The sequence below is a fragment of the Balearica regulorum genome, chromosome 5 (assembly GCF_011004875.1).
Source record: "Balearica regulorum gibbericeps isolate bBalReg1 chromosome 5, bBalReg1.pri, whole genome shotgun sequence".
NCBI classification, from domain to species: Eukaryota; Metazoa; Chordata; class Aves; order Gruiformes; family Gruidae; genus Balearica; species Balearica regulorum.
The window spans coordinates 14,255,022-14,275,067 of NC_046188.1; the positions used below are offsets into that span (position 1 = coordinate 14,255,022).

General features: G+C 48.7%; 1 protein-coding gene across 2 annotated transcripts in view; it reads left to right on the top strand.

The window, feature by feature from the left end:
• The first annotated feature begins 5,512 nt into the window (after window positions 1-5,512).
• Window positions 5,513-20,046, top strand: part of CCDC85C (coiled-coil domain containing 85C) — a 117,818-nt gene continuing 103,284 nt past the window's right edge. The window contains exon 1 of one of the 2 annotated variants that reach the window (XM_075753588.1): window positions 5,513-6,407. In XM_075753588.1, coding sequence (XP_075609703.1) covers window positions 5,696-6,407 — 712 coding nt within the window. In that variant the 5' untranslated portion in view covers window positions 5,513-5,695. The remainder of the gene's footprint in view (window positions 6,408-20,046) is intronic. The other variant, XM_075753587.1, reaches the window with a different exon arrangement.

A 20,046-nucleotide genomic window follows, 5' to 3' on the forward strand; every position in this document is an offset into this window, starting at 1 on the left:
ACCAATGTATAGATTAGGGACGAGGGAAAAAAAGCCATTGCATTGCAAGAAATGGTTAGAAACTTAAGCGCAAACAAAATTTAGGTGAACACTTTGGGTGAGGGGATTTTTATGTGCTTTTTGCACTTTACTCAAACATACCACGTATGCCTACTCAGTAGCAGCCAGTAAGACAAAAGATGTGACTTGGTGTCGCTCCGGCAGCCCAGTACAGGTGCCTGCATGGAGCAGATTTAAACCCAACACGTGACTGTGGACCTCTTGGGTGAATGCAGGACACTTTGAAATGAGACTGGCAAATAGCTATAGTTTAAAGCACACCGTGAGCACACACACCTCCCATGCCTTCCTTCAAGGACCAGCTCTCCGTCTCCCTTGCTCTGCAGTTTGGATGCTACTCGTTGTAACAGTGTTTAAAGGCTACTGCTTATGCCTTTAGGAGGACCTGTTTTTCTGTCATGGCAAAGAGTTTGCTGGTCACGACCATAATTCTTCTCTGAATATCCTGAAGGCTTTCAAACAAGTTGGTGCATTTTAGAATTTTACCAGCAGTTTCAGGGCACAAAATAAAAAGGCTTTGTGGACACAAGATTAAACCTTCCACTGATACATACTGCTTTCATAAGGAGAGTTGAATGAACGGCATGGCCCAGTTATATTGCCAGAAGCCAGCATTATGGAGTGCTGCATGATCTTCTAAGAGACTGCTTTTTCCTCATAGTTCACTCAAATGGGCAAATGGAGGGATGAAGGCTTTTCACAGGAAGGTACAGCTGATCTAGGAAAAGAAGGAAGAATGATGCATGACAGTTCTTCAGGCAGCTGCTACTTGGAAAAATGTTCTAGCTGAAAATACTGCTTAATCAGGCTAGAAATGAGGTACCTATCTTGATAGCACAGATTAGGAGCGTTGCACATTTTTTGTTATCGCACAGCTTTGTTGCACAAACCAGAGCTCCCACTGTCGCAATCTGGATGGTGTATTTCAAAACATTAATCAAGGATTAGTCCTTGATGCTGATTTATGAGAAAATACCGATGCCACAGAGGATTTATAACCCATGTAAATGATTCATGGAGTACATGTTTTACGAGATGGGTCCTCAGCGCATGTGAACTTGAGCACGGCCTTGGCACACAGGCAGCGGTGTGCACTTCGTAGGCTGCCTTGGAAAAGCAGGGTCCTGGGAAAGTCCCACTGGGATTCCTCCTGCCCCTCCACCCACTCCCACACCTAACGAGTGGGCTTTGGGAGAGTCACCCCTCTCAGGGGTGGTGGGGGGAAGCGGCAGTACAGACCTGAGCTGTGGTGGTGTCTTCTGTAATACTAATGTAGCCCTGTAGAGGGAATGCTTTGGTAAGACTTCAATGAGGCTGCGTATCGCTGTGTTGTATCAGGGACCAAATTCATTCATTGTGTCACCTGCTGAGTTCAGAAGTTAACATCAAGAGCAATTTTACCCGGTATGTTGAGGTTTTTTACTAAAATTCTTATCATGCTATAATTCGCTTTAAAATTTCATCCCTGCCTGAAGAGGGTGGAAGTGTCCATTTGATTCAATGCAAGGGATGGTCTTTGATGCTGTCTTACACAGGCATCAAAAGCTTAAGATGACATGCATATTAAAAGTGGTTTTCAGTGGCAGCTAGCAGAAGGCCCCATGGCCAAATGTAACCGAAGGAATGCTGTTTACCAACTTCTCCCACACTTCATCTTAAATTGGCATGGGGAAATCATAAAGCCTTCTGAACAATACCGGGAAATGGGGTTTGTTCACTAAACCTAAAAAGCACAAACCCATCAAAAATAGTCTGACATTGTGCATTATTTTGTGTTGATTAAAAATCTGCTTGCACCACCAAGTTTGCTATTGATCATAAAACTGTGCACTGACCTAGTCCTTTCCCTCCAAGGTATCAAAGCACTTTAAAAACCTACCTCATCCCAGCCCTCAGATCCACTGTGTCCATAGATCATCTGGGCCACAGACGCTTTCTGATTCCACCAAGCTTCACCCCCCTGCTCCAGCACTACTGCCTTGCCTTTCCAAGCTAAAGGGATTTTCCTCTCATGCAATGCCACATCCACCTTGAAGGGAAGATGAGGGAGCAGAACAGGTGATGACGCACAGTGTCCACCCGATTCAGGTCTCACTCACTCAAACCTGCTGACCCCATCCCTCTCTCTTCATTGCTAATGGAGGAGTGTTTCACTGGGTGTTCGTCAGGACCAGACACCATCTGGTGCTTCAATGCCATCTCCAGAGCACACAGGTCTCTGGATACTGAAGCACAGCAGGTCACCGTGCTTCGACAGCCACCTGGGCACCAGAATGGCAGCAAACCCCTTGTGGGTGGCAGCAGGGTGGATCTGTACCATTAACTTTTCCGAAAGCACAGGCATACCCACTGAGTACTGAAAGCAAGTCTTAATCATCACACTGACTTCCTCTGTGGATATTAATAATCTCCTCACTTCCTCTGAGGAGTCCCCCTGTCTACTGGGCTCAGTCTCTGCAGAGGCATCAATAAAGCTCGAACTTTACAAGGTTTCACCTAGAAAAAACAGCCTTTCTTGGAAAAAAGCTGAAGCAAACATCATTGAGGCCCAGCAATATGCTGCCTGCGCTGGCACTGCCACGGCATAGCTGCACCTGTATCTGTGGTGCAGCCGCTGGAAGCTTCTCCTCCCCTGCTGACATTGGCCAGTGAGAAACGATGTCTCTGCAGGGTCCCCCCGTTCTGCTCCTCCTTCCACCAGCCGCTGGCTGGAGATCTGCTAGTCAGATCACTGCTTGGGAGGGTCTGAGAGAAGCACTTTCCGCTTCCTGTATGGAAGGATGTGATTAAAGCCTTGTAAATACAAGTCTTGGCTCGAAAAACGCATGGGTGCCTTCAGGACGTGATGAGCAGTGGCAGCGTGCCCCATTACAGAGGGTGCTACCTTCTGGTGGCCTGGCTCAGGGTGGTGAGAACCAGGAGAGATGAGGCACAGTCTGATCATACACTGCACTGGCCGTGGCCCATCTGGGACCTGTCAGAGGGGTCCCAGACTCGAGGAGCAGTGAGTGACGTCTCAGCACAAGGCACCTGCTGGTTTCCATGTCCTAAGGGCTGACTCACGGCCGGGACTGTGCCTTCTGGAGAGCTGCCACCAAGGTGGGCACCCAGGTCAGAGCACTGCTGGTCCCAGGTGCCCCTGCTCCACCTGCTTGGAGCGAATTCCCCAGAAGGGAGCAAACAGGCCTCACTGCTGGCTTGCACAGCGTGATTCCCTCCTCTCTAGGGAACCACCCTGGTGGGGGTATGTGCTAGGGGAGAACTGTCCTCTTCACGTGTCTGTGTGGTGTGTTACCAGGGATCCATCACCTGCTAATCCCACATGAAGGGAACTAATGGCCATGCTCTGTCCCAAGTTCCTCTCACCTTTTTAATAAAGGGATAAAAGCTATTCTGGGAGATCGGTGGAGGGGATGAACTCCCCCAGGAGCAGGAAGTCCTGCTCTTCAGCTTCAGCAGGGAACAGGCAGTTGTCTTAGCTTGCCAAGGGTATGTCTGGGTTCAGACACCAAGTAGAACAGACTCATGCAGAAAAACATGCAAGAAACTGCAGCTTTACTGACTAAGATTTAGGAAGATAACACCAAAAGGCAGAAGTTGCAATCCTCCATCCTTCTCCATTCTGATGTTCCCTCCGTGCACAGGCCATCTGCTCCGCATCCCACGCTCTGGCAGCGGATTCGATGTTTCTTTATAGCTAGAGGGTGTCTTGACCAGATTTCCAGTGTGGTCAGAAATCTGAGGTTGTGCTGGGTTAACCCTGGCGTCAAATCATTTACCCAGGTTCCTCAGGAACACAAAGCTGGCGATTCCCTGGGGCTTTTTAAGGGTACCCATGCAGGAAACAGCTGGCAGCACTGCTGTCCTGGTGCATCTTTCCTTTTTGCAGTGCGATACTGGCCAAAACCAGCCTACAGAGAGATAGTGTAGCCCAAGGAAAAGCCTATTGGACTACAAGTCAGGGGATATGATGCAAGGATATAGGAAACCTGCCTACACGTTGCCCAGTAAAACCACTTTATGAACTTTCTGTACCCTTTACCAGGTTCCGTGATGGTGGCACGTGTGCTCCTGACAGTAAGGACCACCAAGACCTGGGCAGGTTTTGCTGAGGAATAAGCGGTACCTGCGTCTTCAGGGCAGTTTCCTCCCACACCTCTGCCCGGGGCCGAGGTCTGACGGATATGCCGGCCCCAGGAGCAGAGAGGCGGCAGCCATGGGAGCCGGCTCCCTCAACCTGCGGGCTCTGGCCGAGGCAGGAGGGACCGGGGACAAAGGCGGCCGCCCCAGGGGAAGGGGGGGCAGAGCGGAGCGGAGCTGGGCTCCGGTGACAAAGGCTGTGGCAGGAGGGGGGCGGCAGTGGAGATGCTCCGAGAAACCCCGCTCCGCTCCCGGCCCGCGGCTCCGGGTCCCTCCCCGCGCCTGGCGGAGCTGGGCCGGGGCCGCTCCGGCGCCGCTTCTCCGGGCCGCCCGGCGGGCGCCTTTTCCTGCCTGTCCAACCCCACCCTTCCCCGGTCTGGTGCTCCCTCCGGTAGTTTTCCTTTAAAAAAAAAGGAAAAAAAACCCAAAAAAGGCAAAAACGGGGATGGAAGACCCGGGAGGACTGCTGTGAGCCAGCCGAGGCGGGCAAGGCAGGGTAGGGCATGGCACGGCAGGGCGGGCGGAGAGAGGGAGGAGCAGCCCCGTCCCTTTGTACCTGCCGTTTGAAGGCGCCAGGCGGCCCCGCATTGGCTGCGGCGGCCGCGGCTCCGGTAACCCGAGCCGGCGGCGGGGCGCGGCGCACCGGGGCTCGGCCAGCGCCCAGCCCGGCAGCCAACGGGGCGGCGGGGGAGGGCGGCGCTCGGCTCGGCTCAGTTCAGCTCGGCTCGGCTCTGCGCTCCTCAGCGCCGCCGCCAGCAGCCGGCTCTCCTTCTCCGCCGCTCGGCTCGGCTGGGGTAGGGCCGCGCCGCCCTGCCCGGCAGGAGGTGGGACCAGCCCCGGCGCTGCCGCCCGCCTCCTCCCTCCCTCTCTCCCTCCCCAGGGCTGAGCCATTCCGGGAAGGCGCCGACTCCTCCACCGCTCCTCGGCAGCGCCGCACCGGCATCGGCCGCCGCCGCGCCGGGCTCGGCCCCACGTCGCCGCGGGGCTGCGGACGAGCTGCGGCGGAGCGGGGCAGCGGCCGCGGCGGCGGGTGCGGGGTGCCCGGTCTTCCGCGGCGGCGAGCGGCGGGCGGCGGGGGGGCGGGAGGGCAAGTGGACGGAGTGCCCGGGAACGGGGGGGGGGGACACCGGCCGCCGCGTAGTTGTTTTGCCCGGGGTAAGTTGGCCGATCCCCTGTGGAGCCTTCGCTTGGAGGGGGGCAGCGCTTGGGTTTTTTTTTTTTTTTTTCCTTTTTTTTTTCTTCCCCCTCTAGGTTTTGTTATTTGAGGGTTTATTTATTTATTATTTTTTTAAAATTTATTATGGGGTCTGTGGGGGAGCAGATCTTCCAGTCCGGCGTTGCTCTTGTTCCTTATCCAACGCTCTGCGGAGAACTATAATATTTCTTCCCCGAGATGCTGCAGTGAATTTTAGTCCCAGGAAATCAGGCGAACAAAATAATCTGAATAACCCGAACCATTTGTTACTGTGTGAGAGCAAACGCTGCCTAGGCACAGATGATGGCAAAAAATTCCCTAGAAGGGTCTAAAGAAGACCTGAGCAAAATTTCAGAAGAGGAGATGCTGAGGTGGAGCAAGGAAGAGCTGGTGAAAAGACTGAGGAAAGTGGAGAATGAGAAGATGAACTTAATGGTGGAACACGGTAACTTAATGAAGGACGTGAACCGGCGGCTGCAGCTCCACCTGCACGAGATCCGTGGGCTGAAGGAGGTGAACCAGAAGTTGCAGGACGACAACCAGGAGCTGAGGGAGCTCTGCTGCTTCTTGGATGACGACCGGCAGAAAGGCAAGAAGCTGTCGAGGGAATGGCAGCGCTTCGGGAGGCACACGGCCAGCGTGATGTGGAAGGAGGTGGGCATGTATCAGCAGAAGCTGAAGGACCTGGAGGCGAGGCAGGAGACCCTCCTGCGGGAGAACGTTGAGCTGAAGGAGATGGTGCTCATGCTGGACGAGGAGCGGAGTGGGGCCGGCTCGCGGAGCTCCATCGACAGCCAGGCCAGCCTGACCAACCTCAATGGTGGCTCGGCCACCAGGGACGTGGGGGACGGGAGCAGCACCTCCAGCACCGGCAGCGCGGGCAGCCCCGACCACCATCACCACCACATCCACCACCACAAGGTTGGCGACAACAAGGCCGGGGCTATGCGGAGGTCTATGGATGACCTGTCCGCACCCCTTCACCACCGGAGCATCCCCAACGGCCTCAATGGTGAGCCTCTCCCCCCTCCTAACCCCGCTGGCAGCAGGTGCTGCCGGCCCTGCCCAGCGCCACCTCCCCTGGCAGGTCTGGTCCCCCTTGGCAATGGGGTGCGGGATGCCAGGGGAGGGGAGTCCTCGCCATCCCCACCCCTGCCCATCCTGGGTGACCTCTTTGGAAGAGCAGCCCCGGGGGCCGGGAGGGGCACCCGTGTGCAGTGCGGGGGGGTGGGGAGGGGGGGCGTGGGGTTGGGGGTGGGGGGTGCTCCTTGGCTGTGATACCATGTCTGGGGCTGAGGGTTGCAGCCTTTTTTATCTGGAGGGTTGGTGTTTTGTTTTGTTTGTTTGTTTTGGGGTTTTTGACAAAAACAAGTCTGAGTTTTCAGGGTTAAATAAACACTGATTTTGCCATCTCCTCCTCCTCTCTCTCCCCCCCTTTAAATATTTTGGTTTATGTTTGGCTTGTTTGTTTGCTAGTTTGATAAGATTGATAAAGAGCCTGGATGAGATTTTGGAAGCATGGGATGAAAGTGCAGGTCTGCCCCACAGAGCATCACCTGTTAGCTCCATGGACTCTCAGGGCAGGCTGGCTCTGGCATGCTCAGCAGTTTTGAAGAGGTGCAACTTGGCTTCCCCCCGTTCCCGCGCTCTGCTTCAGAAGCAGGAGATTTGTTTGTAGAGATGAGATAGCTCTCAAAGGGATGCTGTACTCACAGTTTTGTTCAGCCTAGTCATTAGTTAGAAACAAGCTCCAAATTGTGAAATTGTGCCAAACCTCTCTGACAGTTTGTATTCAAGAAAAGTTTCTCCTGTTGTCTAGTAGTGATCAGGCATTAAAATAGTAATATTGGAATGCCTTTAAAATGGAGATTTTCCCCCTCTTTTGAAACCAACAAGACCAAATATTTAACTTCTAGAAGGAGTAGTTTGGCCAAGAGGGTTCAATAAGAATCAAACCAGCACCAAGCTCGTTAATTGTTGTATATAAGATTCCTTTTAATGTTCTTAATCCTCTTTTCCAACCAGAGAGGACTATTTTCTGCTTGGGGTACCCTTTCCCTTCCTCCAAGCACAGAGATGGGGCTGGAGCCCCAGAGGTTGGCTCCGACTGGTGTCAGCAGTGGATGTGTTTACCAGACAACTGTGTTTTCAGCTCCCAGAGCTTTTGGTGGTCCTGGTGGGACCAGGGAGTGCTGGTCCTTTTTTTTTTTTTTTTTTTTTTTGTGATTTATGGCAAGTCCTTATGCTCCAAGAGATCTGAGGGTATGCAGCACCAATCAATGCAGTTCTCAAGTTCATGGATTTGCCATGCGCGGTTCTGTTGTTACAGCTGTGTGTCTCCACGTGCAGCTGGAGATGTTCTGGCCACCTCACCCAGTAGACAGGGATTGCTGGTTTCAAGGGTGATCCAGTCACCAGATGTTGCAGGGTACAGCAAGCATCTTTAAATGTTTGTTTGTTTGTTTTCCTCTCTCTCTTAGTGCTGTGTAAATCAGAAGTATCTGCTTTGTAAATCTGCAGATAGTTTCTGCTCCTGGTGGCTTTATTTTCATCAAGCATTGGTTGCTCTGCACAGAGGCCTGGAGAGCACTTGGCAGATACTGAATGTGCCGCTACTGTTTTGGGACAGAAGGGCTTTGCAGTTTTGGTTTGTGAACCTTAGACCACATCCCTTTTAGGTATCAACAGCTGACTAGGGCGAAGCCAGTTGAGTTAATTCCTGTTAACCCAGGCTCTGGTGCGTATGGGACGCCACCATGACCTCAGAGCTGTCCCTTAAACCCAATATGAGGCACCGTGAGGTTCTTCGCAGGGGATTCAAGTCACCCCTGTCTGCATGAAGAGGAAAGTCTCTGCTTGCAGAGGTCGATCCTCATTGCCATCCTCGAACGCTGTGTGTGGGATGGCACCCAGCAGCATAATTTGGAGGGGACTGAGAGCTGAGTCTCATCTCTCATGTAGGATAAGTGTAGGGAGGGGTGGTAGAATATCTGTACATGTAGATGTGTCCATCTGTGCCTCTGCACCCTTTCTCCTGCTCCTGTATGGAAAGGAGTATGGGCTCAAGCAGTTCAGCATGCCCTTAGGTTTTAGTGACTCTGGTTTTGGGGTGCCTGTGGAAGATGGTCTCTGTGGGAAAGCACTCAAGCTAGTTCTTTGCTGCGAACCTGCGCGGCTTCATTTCTGAGGGTGGGACAGATATGATCAGCACATTTAAAGCTAATAATCCTTGTAAAGATGCAAACAAGCCTGATCTCTCCACTTAGGTAGTGAAGCTGTAAAATGACTTGAATAGTTGTCATTCTCAGATAGCATCGGTATTCAGCAAGGCCGTTTCCCTGACTGTGCCTTTGGAAATGCCTCTCAATACATATGCAAATGCGAAGCTTATCAGGCCCCTTTTTTGACTGACAGCAAGAAGTCTGGGAGGGAGGCTTGCCTGGGACCGAGCTGCAATTCTGTTAAGCTTGTGACAATGTGGAAGAGCAGGGCGGGTGAACGTGAAAAACAAACCCAGGAGTCAAGTGGGTAGTGGAGCTGTCACGGAGCAGCCCTGGCAGCGAGCATCCTTCCACGTCTCCTGGTGCTGCCTCTGCCTTCCGTGCACGCAGCTTAGGTCTCAGCCTTTTTATACTCTTTTTCCTGATGATTTCTTTTCCCCTGGGATAAAACGGAAGGAAGGAAGGAAGAGGAGATTGTGTGGCCTTTCATTTTTAGGGTGCAAACTTCAGTCTGGTTTGCTGTTGTCTCGTGTCTTTAAAACACTTTAAAAAACTGGGTAACTAACCGGATGAAGCAGAAACTGCCTGTCCAGCTCAACCACTTCAGCAAGGAACGGCCCTCGTATACTTTCTTACAGGGAGTGGAGGGGATCTCAAATGGATGCAGGGCAGAATTTAGCATCTATAATAAGAACGCAGCAGAAGCCTTGGACAACTGGTGGCATAGTGAGCTGTTTGCTAGAGCACGACTGCTTCACTTGTTTAATGCTTTTCTAGAGGAGTCAAGAGTATGGTGGCTGTTAAACGCTTCTAGGGAAGCTTTTTCATGAAATCTTAGCAAGCAAAGGTGGATTAAATATTTGTCATTTTCTCTTCAGCAATCCTTTGAAAGTGAGTTGGTGAACCAGGGCTTGATTTATTGGCCCCAGTGACCTGCCCCAGTGTGAAGTGACGAACTCTAGTTTTGTAATGTCAATTCAGTATAAATGGTACGAGTTTAAAAAACAGAAAACCAAACCAACCTGTGATCCACCTTCCTTTCACTTTTCTGAAGTCTGTTTCCTTTTATAAACTAGCTTTTTGGAAGCTGATATGTGGAACCTGATGATTAATTATCTGCTCATGAAAGATAAGGTAATAAGTATAGCTGATAGTGTGAAAATGGCTAATATTAGATCACACATGTAGTCTTATGCAGCTCTGGACATTCTGCTGAGAGCCAAGAGGAAGTCAGCTCGGTCTGAAAGTAAATGGTGTTTCCATTCTCCATGTGTGAGCTGAGACCTGGGCTGCGGGACAGGGGTGTCTCCAAGCTATGTGATGGGAACTGGCCAGTTGCATCCATGTTGAGTGGTATGCCACAGTTCCCAAAAGTCTACGCACAGATCCAGGACAGAAATGGAGGCACAGTCGCTGTGTTGTGCTTGTGAGTGCTTTGGCTTTCCTTTCTATGCACAGCAGGAGTCTCTGTGTGTGTACGTAGTCTTTCTGCCTGTCAAGCTCCAGGCAAACCTGTTGGAGCGATGGCCATTGCTACTGCCTGGTTCCTGCCAGAATAAAGTTTCTGAAAGAAACTGAATTTAAAAAAAAAAAAAAAAAAGCCACACTTGGTGATATTAACATGACCTGGGGGAATGAAGAAGCCTTCAGGTACCATAGGATATGTCCCTGGGCTGTGAGGTATGTGGGAACATTGGGAGGAGTGACTCAAAGCTCCCTGAGGCCAGGGCAATGGCTTCCACTGGTTTTAGCCTTATCTAGATCTGACTGGGACAACTGTTTATCCATCTGCAAGCCTGGAGGCATACAGACTCACTAGCTGGTGATGTGCCTGGGACAAAATCCTGTGCATGCAGGCAAAGCTTTCAGGCTTTAATTCCCCCCCATCCCTCAAATGAATGTTGTTGTTAGAACTTCTCCTTCACCTTCCACTGAAGCTGTTCGCTCTGGGTTCCCAAAACGGGCATTTGCTTTATTCCAGTTGGGTAAAATGTTAATGCATTTCTTTATCAACGTGAACAGTGGCTTTGTTTTGGATTTTTTTAAAATTATTAAAAACATCAACACCTAAAAAGTGGTCAGAGAGGCCCAGAAGAAAGCCATGGATATGGCAGATGGCCTGTAGTAGCAGAAACATTAATCTATGGCCTCTTGCTGTTGTCTACTCCAACGGAAGAAGAATGGTCTCTTTGGGTGAGGGGGTGGGAAGATATCTGCTTCTATTGATTCCCACTTGTAAATGTCCACATATTTACCTAGAGGGTACGATATATTACAGTTAAAATGGTGGCAAAGAGAAATGGCTGTTCCCTGTGGGTTGGTATTGATCGGACGTGCAGCTACCCTGTACTTATTTCTCCTCTTCTTCACACGCCCGTTAGGCCAAAGTCCTTTGTTTTTATTAGTGTATTTATAATCAATATACATATTATTTACTGTGACATATTAATGAGGCCTTTGAGATGAGAATATGCAGGGGAGAAGCAAAGGGTGATGTTCATGCCATTTAATTTGAGCTATCTCCAATATAGACTTTTAACAGTTGCGTCCCCTTGGGCTTCCTTTATCTGCCCTGTGGAGAAAGGCACTTTGGTGTCATGATTTATTGTCAACTGTGTCTGCTTTAGAGGGAGAAGAGTTGGACACTAATCGTGCTCTTTCTCTCTGCTGATGGGAAGGCAGCCTGGATGGCTAGTTCATATGCAACCATCTAAAGTCAGGTGAGATCAGTCCTATTCAAGGTGTTGTGGTGACCATTGTCCGCTCTTCCAGTGCAGCTGTGCTAGCCCTGGTAAAAGAGAGGAAATCGCCTTTCTCAGCAGCGGTCAGATGTCACCCCTTGCAGTCTCCACACTGCCTGGGCACAGCAGCCTGGCTCAGAGAAAGCCCTGTTCTCTGCGATGGAGACCCCTCAGACCTCAGTGGCCCCTGCCATGCTTAAGCAGAGGTTTGGCTACTTGACCAATTAATATCTTTCTTATATCAAAAGCACTTTTCATCCTCTGAACATTGCTTTAACTTTTCTTTTTTTGAAACTGTTGTATTTAACCTGTCGGTATTTTTGGTGCTGTAGGGTGCTGTGTACGAGTTCCTTGTGATTAAGCCAGGAAACCTGCCCTGGGCTGGTACGCTAGATGTAAGACCTGTGTAGAAGCACCTGTTTCCATCTCTTCTCTAAGTTCAATGAGTTCTGCTAATAGGCTTATCAATGCTGGGGTGTCAGACACTAAGGGTACTGCTTGAGTTTCTTGTAGCCAGTAGTCGTTGGTCACTTGTCCAAGGGGCTTTGGTGGAGTGCTCAACTTGGGGCATCTTTGTCATTGCCTGCTCCTGCCTTCTTGATGGGATGCTGCCTGTGTGCCAGCCCGCTAGAATTGCAAACTTCAGGGTGGCTAGTGTCCCTGAAAACAAGGCTCAAGACACTTAAACTGAAATTGAGCCATATCTGGAAATATATTCTCCATAGTAGTGCATTCAAATTTGTTTTCGTCTTTCAATTTTTTATAGAGGTATCTTGTTCTCAGCTGTCCTGTTGAAGGAAAAAACATGTATTGATTAAAAGGAAATTTTCTATGGCCCTTTGATGGAATTATCCACTTACACTTGTCAAAAGCAATCAAAATAAGGGGAATAAACTGTGTTGGTTACATGTAAATGATTTGGTTCTCTGGAGGCATTTGATCAAATAAAGCTGAGGATCAAATTAAATGGTGATCTAATTAAGTGGCAGGCATGGGAACCCAAAATGCAGCCTTGGCAGGTGTTGCACGGTGTGTGTGTGTGTGGAGATGAGGGGCATGAACACTAACACTAACAGAAGCGTTGCATCTGAAAGCTTGAGGGTTAATGCTTTTGTGGGGACAAGGCTGACCACATCCATGCAACCTGGGTGATACTGGAGGCCTACCCTGGGAGGCATTGGGCTTTTTATCTGCCCCAGCATGGCTGTGGCCTTGCTTGCATCTCACACAGACATATCCATGGCAGGGTCTGCTGGTGGTGTCCCCTCAGGCTGGCCCTGCGGCATGCTTCTACATTGGGACTGCCCTTTGGAGATGCTCTGGGAGCACAAGGATGGACAATGGCTGATCTCACTGGTAGGTGAGGTGGAGGTGAGGTGCTTAAACTGGCAAAAATGGCTGGTATACATCTGAAGGTGTGGAGTGAGGCAAATGAAAAAATTATAAGCCCATTTAACATACACTTAAAACGCTTGGCCGCAGGAAGGCTGAAGTCCTTTCTGTGCTCACAATCAGGCCTTAATGCATCCCGCTGCAAAACACACGACGTTGCTCGTGTGGAAGAGGGAAGGTTTGGGGGCTGCACATCCAGTTTTCCTGCGAATTAGCAGCGACTGGCTGGGTTTGCTTCTGCATTCTGTATTTTTAACCTGACTTTTTGTCTGCCAGCCAGAATTCATCCTGCCCTGTCGCCAAATGTCATCATCCCCTTGTGGTTAACTTGCTGCAATTCATGAAACACTTGGCTGCCATAAATAGTTATGTGCAGAGGTTCCTCCGTACACGGAGCGGGCAGAAATTCGCAGGCAGCGCTTCTAGGCACTCGCACACTAACATGTCCACCAAGAGAAAGTTGACCCACTTCTGCAAATAGATAACTCCTGGCAGAAAAAGTAACACTGTCTCAGAGAATCTGTCTTCCTCATGCCTACTGAATTGTGAAGCAAAAAGCAAGCCAGCTCCATCTTCTGAATCAACAGCGATGTGAGCACAGTAGTCCCCATTGAAACGAGAGTGTGTATATCAGCCCTTGATCTGAGGAGGGCTTAAAATGGCCACAATTCATTTGTGATTTTTTTTTTCAATATAATGAGCGCTTTTGTTAGTGAATGAGGTGTGTGGAGTTCAGGACTCAGCTGCTCTTAGGCATTAGGAAACATTTATCACCATGGCAATTGAATGAAGGCTGTTGTACAGGTTATTTTGAACGCTTTTCTAGTGACTCATGTCTGGGCCGAGATCATTTATCCCAGGTTACTTCAGTCCTCGTGCATACAGGTGTATATATATATATATATACTCTACCTTCCCATAAATTGCTTCTTGCCTTGCTACTTGCCCCTCGCAGGAAGCTCGTTGCTTGTACTGACTTCTTACATCTCTGAGCAATGGTGGTGCCAAGTGTTCACTTTGCTCGGAAACTCTCCTGTCAAGGGTCTTTGTGAAAGATAGTTCTTGTGAAATAGATTACAGGTTATAATAAATTGTTGGATTTGAGACTTTAGGGATCTTGCGGTGAGATTGAAGTGATCCTAAATCTGATATGAATGAGATCATCATCTTCATGGGCTTCTTCCTCAGGCTTGGAAGGGATGGGATGTCTCCTGTTCAGCTGGGGTGGCTGTGGTGGGAGAGGGCTACGCTGTCTGTAGCAGAGGGAGCACCCGTGGTGAGTGCTGGGCTTATGGCATTGGGGCTTTAGCCAGCTGTAGCTGCAGTCGCAGGGGTGACATGCTAGCTGTCTTGTGTGGCGGTGTCAACCCTGGCTTGCTGGCAGAATTAGTTCAATCAAAGCTGGAGTGCTCCGAATAGCCCTTCAGACTTTGCCCCATCCCCCAGGTCTGTGCAGGGACACTCAGCACTGCATGCTGCTGCCTTTCCCCCCATTGCATCACCAAACTTCTCTGCTGCTGGGGTTTCATTCACTGGGGGGTGGACAGCCGTGTCGGACCTACCCCTGCCTTCCCGGGACAATGAAATGGGGCCACGTGGTGCTGAGAGCCCCGCTTCGGTGCGGGGAGAGCTGCGGAGCAGGCGCTGCCCTTGTCCTCTCGCTGCAGAAAACACATGGAGAGGAAAGGAGCAGGCAAAAGGACCACTCAAAGTAGAGCAGTAAAGCCAAACCATTATTTCAGAAAAGAAGAAAAAGTCAGCCTTACAGCATTTTCAGTCCCCAAAGCTTAATATTTCTATGGAAACCAATGCAGCAGGAGGCTTGCTGTCAGTCTCTGATCTAGTGGGGTTGACTAGCTTTAAAAAATGTTTGTCCTTCCTCACATCTTCCATCCTGGATCATCTGAAGACAGGTTGCTGTGTATCACAAATGCAAGGTTAAAACCTGCATTCCTGTTTTCTGACTCTCCATTAAGTGCTAAGCAGTCTCTAGAGGGTTGTCATCCATCTTTCATCTGCAGTTTTTTACTTGCTAAGGTACATTTCATTCACTCTGTGACACTTATTGATAATGCCTTGTCCTATAAACGCCACTCCTGTGACACTGTGCTCCTTGAAGGATGGTTGTGACTTTGTATCAGGCCATGGACCGTTCCGTGGTGTGGTACGTCTCAGTGCCCAGGGAAGTTGCTGCGGGGACATTGTTCGACTTGAATGGAATTAAGTCTTGGACTCTTTACACTTGCTTTAGTCTTTTACTCAAAGGAGATCCATAATGCCTTTAATCTCCAACAGTGGACATAATCTGGTCTATTTAGCTAACAGTCTGCTTGATTTTTGTGTAGCCAGAGGACTACCCCTGGTTACATATGTGCAACTGTTTACTGTTGTCATGTTGCTGTTTTCCCTGGTTTCCCCCCATTTTTGTTTTTAGTAGGATCTACTAGAAGTGGCTCCAGGACAACCTACATGAAAGTCCACTGTTTTATACCAGAGTAGCATTGTCAGATGCTAGCAGCATATCAGTAATAAAAAAATAACTCATTTTGGGTGATGCTGAATCTTTTTCAGCTCTTAACAAAGGTCTTAAGAAAATCTTATTTTTATGTACACTCTTAAAGCACTTTTGTGATTGTGGTGGGTTGACCCTGGCTAAGGGCCAGGTGCCCACCAGAGCCGCTCTATCACTCCCCTCTTTCATTAGACAGGGGAGAAAAGGTAAAACTTACGGGTCGAGATAAGGACAGGGAGAGATCATTCTCTAATTATCATCACGAGCAAACCAGACCGAACTTAGAGAGGGAATTCATCTTATTTATTACTAAGCAAAACAGAGTAGAGGAATGAGAAATAAAGCCAAAATCTTAAAACACCTCCCCCCACCCCTCCCATCTTCCCGGGCTCAACTTCACTCCCGGCTTCAACTTCCGCCCCCCCCAGCGGCACAGGGGGACGGGGAGTGGGGGTTACGGTCAGTTCCTCACGCGATGTTTCTGCCGCTTCTTCATCCTCAGGGGGAGGACTCATTGTTCCCCCGCTCCAGCGTGGGGTCCCTCTCACGGGAGACAGTCCTTCACGGCCTTCTCCAGCGTGAGTCTCCTCCACGGGGTGCAGACCTTCAGGAGCAAACTGCTCCAGCGTGGGTCCCCCACGGGGTCACAAGTCCTGTCAGCAAACCTGCTCTGGCGTGGGCTCCTCTCTCCACGGATCCACAGGTCCTGCCAGGAGCTTGCTCCAGCGCGGGCTTCCCACGGGGCCACAGCCTCCTTCAGGTGTCTCCACCTGCTCCGGCGTGGGGTCCTCCACGGGCTGCAGGTGGAATCTCTACACCCCCTCATCCTCCCTCCATGGGCTGCAGGGGGACAGCCTGCTTCACCATGGTCTTCACCACGGGCTGCAGGGGAATCTTGCTCCGGCGCCTGGAGCACCTCCTCCCCCTCCTTCTGTACAGTATTCTTTTGTCTTCCTGGTTTCCTTTTCTTATCTCCCTTACTGGGGTTTGCAGTCTCATATTTATATATTTCCCAGCAGCTGAATGTAACTTTGATCTATGCTTTGGATCTGTGGAGCTTTTAATCCCTTTCCGCTGAGTTAAAAGCTTGTTTGCTGTTGAATGTGATACATAGTTATAGGTTGTATGATCTTCACCAGTGGCTTGTGCATCACACAAAGATGGCATATTGTGAAAAACTCTGATAAGATGTCCCCTTGCTCGTTTTCCTCATTGCAACTCAAACCCAGCACGGGAGTGAGTCAATTCTTTGCCCTTGTGCAGATTGCTGATACACCTGTCCTTTGCTGTTACATATACCTATATTTCAATTATTCATTCATTTCTTTGTGATGTTTACTTTAGAGGCTACAAACCAGTTGAGTATTTCAGCCAGTGCAGCGAGCTTTCTGTCTCCCGAGTCTGATAACATTTTCATCCTCTTAACTGCTTGTTACACCTCTTAAAAGATGGGGATCAGTTTTTAAAGCCTGCGCATTTATTCCTCTTTGATGTCTTGAAACACGATAATATACACCTTGTTTGTGGAGATCTTCTCTTCTGGAGTGGCTGCAGGTTCCACTTCAGGGAAGATAATGATTTCTGCAGCTCAATCCTTCAGGCCATGTGGATGTAGCTGCACGTGTGTGACTGTATTCATCCATCTTCTGAAAGTCTTTCTTTTTCAGTTTTTGGTGTAGCTGTTTGCTCTCTGGATTCTGAACAGTTTATTTGGAAGTCTCCCATGCTTGTCTCCTGGCCTCTGGTAACAAAATGCAGTCCTGTTTTTACGAGGTCAGTTAAGACTGTCTTGTTTTAGGTGTAAGCTTTAAAATAACAAAAGGATGGATGGTTCTGCAATTTACAGCACTGAACTGGGACTCAGATTTGGTGCGCTTTCTCATTGTAACATGGCTTTCTGATGCAGTCTTAGGTAAATGACATGATCTGTGGTTCTCCTTTTATACAATCAGGATAATATATTTCCTTTGTCTTCTCCAAGTTGGTTTGTTGGGTCATTTATAACATGCTCGTACAGTAGTCAACGGAATTAGACCCTTACTTCAGATGGAGCCGCTAACCATTGCTATGATACCAGTGATAACAAACAGCACAGGTTTACAGTTATAATGAGCTAGCAAGGAAGGAGCAGCCTTTATGGTAACTGAAAATCCAGACTTTTCTAATTCCCAATTTTGGCGTTGCTTCAAATCCTGTTTCAACTTTACTGGGATAAAAGCACTTTATGTGTTAGGGTGCTTCTTTCTGTATTGTATATACTTCTTGGGACTGCAGGATGATGCAGTATAGACAAGTCCCCGGACAACTGTCAAAAATAGAAACTTGTCATATAATAATTCTTCTCCCAAATGAGAAGACAAAGAGCAGTGTTTGCCTCTCCACAAGTGCAGAAAGATGCTGTCACAGCAACAGGTTAGCTTGATATCTTTCAGAGTGGGGACAGCATTTGTTGTTATTGTAGCTCATCCCATCTGCATTGCCCAATCGAGTATCATATTATATATGTGAATTTAACATGCTGTTAATCTGGCAGCCTAGTGCAACTTCAGTTGAGGTGAAGAACTACAACTGTGAAGCAGACAGGTCCTTGTTGTCACGTTGCTCCCTGTGTCACTGCAAAGCAGTGGTGTCTTTGCCGTCATTGCTGAAGACACCTTTCCTCTTTCCAATTAAATTCTTACCTGATCCCTTGATTGCTCTATTTCTGACGCTGGTAATTTGGTAACTCCTAACAAGCCCTGACTGAAAAGTCATCAAAGTCACTCTTGGGTGTGAACCCAATGTTTCTTAACCACCTTCGGCTTTTATTCCCATTTGCGTAGTGAAATTTGTAGGGAGGATCTATTTGTCAGTGTATCACCGAATCATTAGGAGGGTGACAAGACCGCAGTAACTCTTCCTAGGCAATTATCTATGAAAGGTTGTCAGTATGAGTAGTATGGGAAGTTAAAAGCCTTAATTTTCATTTGGAATTGAAACCCTAATGACTTTCCACTCCCACAGCTCATAAAAACCTTGTTTCAGCCTCAAGTTGACCAAGAAAAAGGGGGGGGTCTTTTATTGCAGACTTTTTTGTGCAGGATTTTTATGAAAAAGCAGATTTATGAGTCACTGTTCTTTGTATAAAAGATAATTACTGGAGTACGAACCTCAGAGAAGTGACATTTTATGACTTCGCCGCTAGCCACGCAGTGTGAGCTTTTGCTTTCTCTCTTTTCAATTAGTTAAGTTAAACAACATCTTGGTTTGAAAGGACTAATTATAGTCCTGTTTGTTGTTTGCCTTGTACACTAAATGTTTTCTACATGTAAGGCTAAGCGGCGGGGAGGGAAAGAGAAAGGATCGCCCCAAATGAATGCTATTTAATTATTTAAAATGATGGGTGTAGATCCTGTGGGGTTAAGTGGATTGTTGTATTTAGCCCCATCCATCACTTGCATCGTAGTAAGGAAGAGAAACTGGATCACGCAAATCCTTTTGTTAATCCTAGGAGCATAATTAAGTTCCTCTGGAAATTCGTTCTTTAAAAACACATTCCTCTAAACAGCAATGTTGTTTAATCCATGCTTAAATGTAAAGCTATGTGTTTATCCACTTCTGTGTGTTTTGGGTTTTTTCCCTGTAAGCAAAGGGAGCATTTTGTAATACAATAGCATCTGCTGCCTTGCGCAAGTGTGAGCCGAGGGTAGGTGTGTATGGAGAGGTGGCACGTGCAGGTCATGGTCCTGCTTTGGCTCTGCAGTGGCAGGTCAAGAGTTTGCACAACAGCAAGCGATCCGGAGCATCTCTTGTTTTTGGAGATCCACCTGAGATACCTGAAGGGCATCTTCTGTTTAAAGGACAGGTGCTCAGCATTTTCAGAGTATTAAGTATTCTGAATGTGTTTCAGACTTTGCTCTTGGAAGTATCTGAGGTGACTAGCTAATTTTCTTGGCCATGGGGCTGCGTACTTGAGAAAGTGTCATTGCAGAGTTGTAAATGCTCTCTGTCCGTGACAGCATAGGTCCAATAAGCTTTCTGATCCCACAGCTGTGGAGACAAGTCTGCTTGGAGTCTTGCAAGATGAGGAATGGATCACGTAAACAGCAGCTGATGCAGTCAGTTGTTGGAGAGGCGTCTGTTTTTCCTTTCAGCTCGTTACAGCATTTTGGCCAGGTTGGACAGGGAAGGTTTCCGATGGAAAATCTGCTGTCCTGTCCTTTCATTCTGCCTTATTCGGATAAAAGTTAGAGGGCTGTCCTTTTTCATTTTTTTTATTTGGCAGTTCAAAGTGAAGCAAATGCAATATTTTTGGAAAAGGCTTGGAACTGGCCCTGTAAAAGGAATGTTATCTAAAGGGTAAAACTCCTTGACTGTGTAACGTTTAAGGATGGCGATATCTGGATTTGACCTTTTATTTTTAAATGAGAGATTTCATATCTGGATGTAAACCAAAACCATGTCAAACATAAAGGGACAGGGTGAATAATCATCATGGTAAGGGGCTGGAACTAGATGATCTTTGAGGTCTCTTCCAACCCAAACCATTCCATGAGGCTTGTTCTGTCAAAACCAACATCTGTAGAGCTGGAGGGAAGGGATGGGCAGCATGGAGTGCGTGGCCTGGCGCGGGGGGCTGTGGAGGTGCCAACCTCCTCGATCTGCTGCAGGAGGGTAGAGAGTAAGAGGGCAGTTGCGGGGAGAACTTCTGTCAAGCTCAGATGAAGCTCTCAAGCAACCCTTGCGCTGAGCTGGGGGGGAGATGTCCCCATGGTAGGTGAGGGATGAGCAGCAAGAGTTGCCTGC